At 45.6% G+C, this 7,247-nt stretch overlaps 1 protein-coding gene across 2 annotated transcripts; it reads left to right on the top strand.

Moving 5' to 3' along the window:
* The first annotated feature begins 2,232 nt into the window (after positions 1 to 2,232).
* amer2 (APC membrane recruitment protein 2) lies at positions 2,233 to 7,026 on the top strand. 2 transcript variants are annotated; one of them, XM_030756732.1, is made up of 2 exons: positions 2,233 to 4,445; positions 4,502 to 7,026. In XM_030756732.1, the coding sequence occupies exons 1-2, from the start codon at positions 2,377 to 2,379 to the stop codon at positions 4,521 to 4,523; spliced, it is 2,091 nt and encodes a 696-aa protein (XP_030612592.1). In that variant the 5' UTR covers positions 2,233 to 2,376; the 3' UTR covers positions 4,524 to 7,026. The 2 variants fall into 2 exon arrangements, with proteins under 2 accessions (XP_030612592.1, XP_030612593.1); XM_030756733.1 differs by having other exon boundaries at positions 2,233 to 7,026.
* Positions 7,027 to 7,247: the final 221 nt, after the last annotated feature.

Here is a 7,247-nt window from a genome sequence, read left to right as displayed (position 1 = left end):
CCATTGTGGAATATAGTAATACTGTCATAATGTGTGTGTATTTGCTTCAATAATTTACTGACTTTTAAATGACTTAAGCGCTGTAATGATGTACGTTTCCACTCTAAGAGCTAAGCAAAATCCTTTGTCTCATCATGCGATAACTGAGCCCACTCATCAGTCTCCACTCATCAATCCACCAGCCATCTGCTGCTCATAGTCAGCTTCAAGACCATGCAGTAGCCAGCTGACCTGCTAGCATGGCTGTAGGGCATTCTGCCTGAATATCTGATGCACCTGAAATCATGCACCCTGGGTGACTGACTGACTGGCAAGTAGACTAGCTGGGTGACTGACTCTTGGGGACAGATTGTCTTTCTTATTTGGGGGAGAGCATAAGGATGATATGCTTCGGTGCTTCACTCTGGGGAAGCCCTCAAAAAGTGTTTGTGTGGGTGTGAGCGTGTCTCTAGATCTGCAGTTGTGTGTATTGGGCTCATGAATGTAGACATTGTTTGATAGCAGTGGGATGGAAGAGGAGAGCCTGTGCTCACAGCCACTGTGGAGGAGGAGGAGGAGGAGAGAGAGAAACGGAGAAGGAGAGGGAAGGAAGGAGCGAGAGGAGGTCTGTAAATGGGTCGGGGTATAAGGGAGATTCATGGGGGGTTGGGAGCACCCACAGTGGATTGCAATGATGACATAATTTGCAGAAAAATACACTGATTGTCAATCTCCAGGAAAAAGCAGAAAAATATAGAATAGAATAATTTCACTCTTTATTTATTTATTTATTTTTTAATTTTAATCTATATACCCTAATTAACCCACATTTCTAACTCATTTGCAGAAATGCATTTTAACACCCAAAATGGAACACTTGTGCAATTTGTAAAGAAAAGAGGATCATGAAAAAGGGCAACAAGTCGATCTAGTTGCACAGCCTTTTCCTTCAGTTAGTGAACGGTTAGTTATTCTACATGCCTGCAGAAACTCTGCTGGTTGCCAAGGTATGCTCTAAAAGTATAGCTAATGTGAAAAGAAAGAGTGCACTGCTGGCTGCATAATCAGTGACACAAACCCACAAACTCAACCAAACTTAGGATGACAGCATGACAGTTATAAGTGCTGTCACAGCCCTCAGACACCTGGCACCGTGTGTCCATATGGAAGAGGGCTCGAGGCCATATGGCCTATATGTGTGTCTCGACTTGTATTGAAGGGTGTGCAGTTTGTGTGTGTATGTGTGTCTACTTGTAAGTTGTCGGGGCCAAAGTCTTTTTGCTCAGTCACTTGAAAGTCATTAAACTTTAGGATGAGAAATTAGTCGTGGTTAGGATGAAGCCTCCATGTACCTTGAGGTAATGGAAACACGACTGTGGCTGTGTATGTGCTCTGAAAGCACTGACATTTCTAAATCCATATCCCAGCATAAGCCCACTCATACTGTTGATCAGCAGGTCTTGTTTTTGAGTCCACTAATTCAGGGTCCTGATATGCTTATTTTTTCATTTACTTTGAGCTTTTCCTCACTCACACTCAGATTTACCTGCTCTAATAAGGCTGGTGATATAAGACTGCTAATGCTGATAAATTTGGAATATAAAGCTACTGTTGACCCAAAGGTCTGACTTACCTAATAGGAAAGCTATCTCCGCAAAAAAAATGTCCATACATGCAAATGTTATGTTGTTTAGTGGGCAGTCTCAGTGCCAGATTTGTCCTACAAACAGTCTGCATAAAGATTAGCTCCAAAAAGTGGTGTGAGCGGTCTCAATAATTAGCCATTCAATCCAGCTGCCATTAAAGAAGCTCACGTAAACATAATGAACTCATGTCTAAACCTTCATAATGCATCAGTGGGTGTGTATGTGGACTGCATTGCCACCCTGTACTACCCTGTAGTACAAATACAGAGACACATACAGTGAAGGATGCAGGGAGTACTGGGCTTGAGAAATGCTGAACAGTTAAAAGGAAAGACCAACCAGTGCATCTGTGACAGGCAAGGTGGAGGAAGAGAGGAGGAAGAGGATGGGGGAGGGAGTGGATGAGAAACACTGGCGCCCCGCCAACGCTGACGAAAGCTGCTTAGCCCACCCAGTTGCCATGGATACAGTGAGGAGCAGCATGTGTGTTTGTGTGTGAGTGTGTGTGTGAGAGAGAGAGAGAGAGAGAGAAAGAAAGAGAGGGAGGGAGGGAGGCAGACAGAGAAAACCAGCAGGCAGGCGTTACAGCAAGTCAGAGTGGGAGAGAAAGAGCACCAGACAGCAGGGTGGAGGGAGATAGAGAGAGAGAAAAGAGAGGGTGAATGTATGTGTGGCCAGAAAGAGAGAGGATAAAAAGGTAGCTCGAGAGCTCGAGGGAGAGGATAGAGTGGGAGCGATAGAGTACTAGATAATGGAGGTGCACTCAGAGTGTGTGGAGCCTCCTGTGGCCCCTCAGTGTGACCCCCAGCCTACTGGGAAGATCAACAAAGCTGCCTTCAAACTCTTTGGGAAGCGGCGCACTGGATCTGGAATGGCCAGCTTCTTCTCCTTCAGGAACAAAGGGGCTACAAACAGCGGGAACAACGGGAATTCTGACAATGGGAATTCTTTGAATGGAAACAGCTCAGGGGCATCGGTGGAGCTTGTGAGGAGCAAAACCCATGATGGACTAACAAGCTCTAACAACGACGCTGATGGACAGAGAGGGGAGGGACTTGCTGGAATGGAGGCGGGGCCGGTGAGGTCTCTCAGCAAATCGCTGAGTTTCTTCTCTCTTCTCCGACGTGGGAGTTTTAGGTCGAGTGAAAATGGAGGGGCGGGACTAGTTAGAAGAGGGAGGGGCCTAAAAGGATTCTTCAGCAGCATGCGATGGAGACGTAAAGAAAAAACAAATGAGGGCGATGGAGAAGAGGCAGAAGCGAAGAAGGATAAGGATGGAGATGCTGCTGATGCTGAAAAGGTAAAGGATATCACTCTTACCCTTGAACCACCACCACATGATCAAGCAGACTGTGGGAATGCAGAAGCAGGACCTAACCTCCAAGCACCAGAGACTCCCACCACGAGTGTTACCATGACACCTCCACACTGTGTTGCCATGCCAGGGCCATCTGGTGAGCCAGACTCCCCCTTTCCTTACACACCCACTGACTCGCCACTGCGGCCTCCCGTCCAAAAAGCCAAAGCTTCAATTTCCAGCCTCAGCCCCTCCCTCGCTACACCCCCTTTGGATCGCTGCAGCACTGGTGACCCACCCTCAGAGCCCTGTGTGGACCGACTCTGCTCTCTCCTCTTTACTGATGTCACATCCCTCAAGAGCTTTGATTCACTGACAGGGTGTGGTGACATTATTGCTGATGCAGATGAGGAGGGCCCAGTAGGTAATGGGGGTAGTGGTACTAGCAGCAGTAGCAGTGGTGGTGGAGGGGGCAGTGTGGGAGTGGGTATTGGGAGAGTTGTTGGTATCACCAGTGCTATCTCCCCATCTAAACCCACTCTATCTTCCCAGTTGTCCCAGCCCATGTTCTCTGTTTCTGCAAACTCTGCACCTGCCTCCCTGCCTGCCCGAACCAGGGCTCAGCCTCAACCACAGCAGCACCCACCCGGTAGCGGTGTGGTGGCCTACATGGGAGGAGGGGAAGAAATGGCGAGCCCAGAAGGAGTCGACGATGCAGACATGCAGGGACTCTGGCACATGCTGCCCTCTACAGGAGACAACTCCCCTGCATTGCCCCGATCGCATCAGCCTTCCTCCTCTACCCCTACTTCCACTTATCCCCCCCGCACCAACCCTGCAAGCAGCTACCTTTCCTCAGCGTCCAGGAGTACAGACAGAAAGGTACCACAGGTGAAGGCACTGGGACTCAGTAAGATCCCAGTAGTTGGTGGAGCAGGAAACCGAGCAGCTAAACCCCCTGTCCCTCACACACATGGTCGTCACCCCACATCACCAGGTGAAAAAGAGCCCCTTAGTGACGAGGGCTACTGGGACACACCCTCAGCAACACCTACTGCAACACCTGATGAGAGTGGGCTGCAGCAAAACCAGAAGATGGCCCTATCACGTGACAGCTGCTCTGGAGACCACCTGTACGACCTCTACAATGATCCTGAAGAAGAAGCAGAGGATCAGGGGGGAGATGAAGATCTAAACAGTTCGCCCTCTCCATCTAGTGAACACAAAATGAGCCCCATCTCCCAAACAACTCTTCCTTCCTCCTCCTCCGCTTGCTCCTTCAGATCAATGAAAGGCAGCACCAGCCTTCCTCGAGAATCCAAGATCCCCGTAAGCAACAAACAAACCCCACCCCCCCACTCTGCAAGCCAGTCAGCCCTGTCATCTGTTCTAGAGGCTGAATCCCCTCCACCAAAGACGCAACCGCCTCCCCCAGCTCGCACCAGAATCCCAGTGTCCAAGGTGCCAGTTCGTCGTTCTGGAAGCAAACCTGGCAGCACGACCAGAGGGACTGCCCACAAGAAGTAGTTTCTCCTACACTGCAGCTTATGCAGAGCCAAATGTTTTCCCAGACCAAGAAAAATGTTGAGCTGTACAGTTAATGGCCTATAAATTCCTGTCAAATCTTTAAAGCTCTCATTCCTTTGGTGTTTTGGCTTATGAACGACTACATTGGAATAAGTGGTTTATTCACTTGAGAAAGTCACAAGGAGACTCCTAAAAGCTGGGATAACATTTCACAGCCCTCCCTCAAACTTCGGGGGTTGACTATTGACAATCTGTTGATTCACAAAAGACACATTCGCCTTGAAAGTTCCTGGAAAAGTTTGACAGAAAACAAAAGCAGAGCACCTTTTAACCTTTTACAACTCAATTTGACACTAAGGACCTAATCTAATCAAAGTTATTATTATTATTATTGTCTGCTCTATAACAAATACTGCCTAATTCTCTGATTTAAGAGCCAAAGTTTTGAATTTCATCATAGTCTGGGAGAGTCTCAACAGTGTCCTATAATAACCCACCACTTTTCCTTTGGCTGTGTTTTTCTGAAGATGGTCTTTTGCCAACCACACACTGATTTTAAAACTATACACTGAGATCTGAACTGCTTTTATTACCTGCTTTACAGCTACAAAGCTACCCTGCAGAAGGTCCCATGGCATCTCATGTTTTTGAAGATCGAATGGCCGATTTGTTTTTTTTTTAATGTGGATGGACTAACTTTGGCTTCAACCTTTGCATTTGGATCTCACTTGTACCCGACTGCTTCGCTGGAAGTACAGTCACAGAATGTTAATCTCTGGGATTTACAACTGTTCAGTTATCAATGGAAACCTGCAAAACTATCGCAATACATCAACCCGGAGGGATCCCTTGCACTGATGCTTCGTTATCCACAAACACACGCGCATACACAATCATACATACACACACTCACACATCTCTTGCTCTCTGCATGTAGTGCCGCACATCAGGGCACAAAGGTCAGGGAACATCATCTAATGCTGAAGGATCTGACAAACGCACACTGTTCAACCTCTGGCACTGTATTTGTAGCTACACTGGATTAACTTTCTTCTCCAAGGACACATGCACAAACACATTTTTTCTAGTTAGTATTTTCTTCTTCACTGGATTTCATACTGTTTTTATAGACTTTCCCTTTCCTCAGTCATACTGCACGGATCCTAAACTGTGATAGCACCAGCTTCTTAACACTGCTTTGTTTTCTTTCTGTTCCTCACTGTTAGCAAACTGTACAGGTTGACACATGATGGATGACAAGGAGGTATTCTTTCTATAAGTGTGCCGGTTTAGAGAATATTATACGTAGCAAAATTTGGGAACTAATGCTAAATGATTGCCCTTTTCCCTTCTTCTACAGGCTGTTGTACTAAAAACAAAACAAATCAAAAACCAATGTATAACTTAATTCCAGGAGCCACCACAGCTGTGAGTGAATCTGAATGTAGCTTGACATTGTAATGGATTATTTGTCAGCACGTAGTTTTCTATGCTCTACTACCCTCTTTGTCCCTCTTTTGTTAGGATAAGACAAACTGGATTTGACTTTTTTCTAAGTCCCTCGTGGTTTGCATTGCAAAGCACCACTTGCTTTAAAATGAGAGGGTGTGTTGCAGTCCTAACAGGCCTTTGTCAGTGATTCAGCGAGATCAGTTAAAGGAAGCAGATTGTTCCCTTTATTGGGATTTCCATAGAGTTTTCATAGCATATGCCACGTTTTACCTAATCATTACCACAGGCGGTATCAGTGACACTTTCGGGTCATTCTTTAAGCCATCTCATCTTGTTTAGAATGTAACGATTGATCCATGACGCCGCTCTGGGTTCGGATATCTTTTCGGCCTCCTTATGGTGTAGTGTAGGCAGACCATGGAGTAACCTGATTCCAGGACTGCAGTAGGAACTTTTCTAGCCAGATAAAAGGGCAAACTAAAGGTCACCTGGGAAGTAACGAGTGATTGTGTCAGTTTTTTCTTCCTTTATCGTTGCTCTTTCTTCTTTTGATTTAGACTACAGTCACTTTTAGCTTCCGTTTTCATTGCTGATTGGAGTGATTAATCAAAAGTAAACTGTGACACAAAGTATTTTTTTGGTTGACCACATTTTACCTGGATTTCTGGTTAAAAAAAATTACAAACATTTAATCTGTCAGATTAAGATACAGCAGAAGTGAACAAGGACAGGTCATTATGCCATCAATGTCCATCGGGTTTTTGTTTAAATATACGGCATCAGTTGATCTCACTCTATCCCACATGACAGAGTATGAGTCACTGTTTCTTAGCGTCATCCAAGTATGACTAACAAAAATGAAGGAAGAACTGTTGCACTGGCATGCACACACCGCCGAGGCCACCATGTTTCAAGCACGAGGTCACCACCACCAGACTCAGTTCCATGTATATTTTGCAGGCAAACACTTCCCTTTTCTTTCAATATATTCAATATAAACCTGGACCATCGTTTGCTCCAATGAAAAGCAGATTATATTTTCCTCCTTTTTTGTTTTCATGTTTACATTGTGAAATCCTCATGACATTTTTAATAAATAAAATTGTATTTGCGCTGACGGATGAACTCCTGACTCTTTGTAATCATATTTACAAAGTAAATATTCCCTTCTGCCGTTCCACACCCATGTCCTGGTGGCTTAAAATCCCCAAGGATCAGGCTGAGTGAGAAAAAGTGATGCGTTATGCAGACTGTAGCTTTTTTTTTTTTGCTGTTTTGGTCTGGCGCTTCGGGAGAGGTCAGCCTGGCTTGGGAATTACAGGTTATCAATACATGTTATTGATTGC

Source organism: Archocentrus centrarchus, chromosome 20 (assembly GCF_007364275.1).
Source record: "Archocentrus centrarchus isolate MPI-CPG fArcCen1 chromosome 20, fArcCen1, whole genome shotgun sequence".
Classification (NCBI taxonomy): Eukaryota; Metazoa; Chordata; class Actinopteri; order Cichliformes; family Cichlidae; genus Archocentrus; species Archocentrus centrarchus.
The sequence above is the reverse complement of the archived record's forward strand: the minus strand, read 5'-3'. Positions and strand labels throughout refer to the sequence as shown.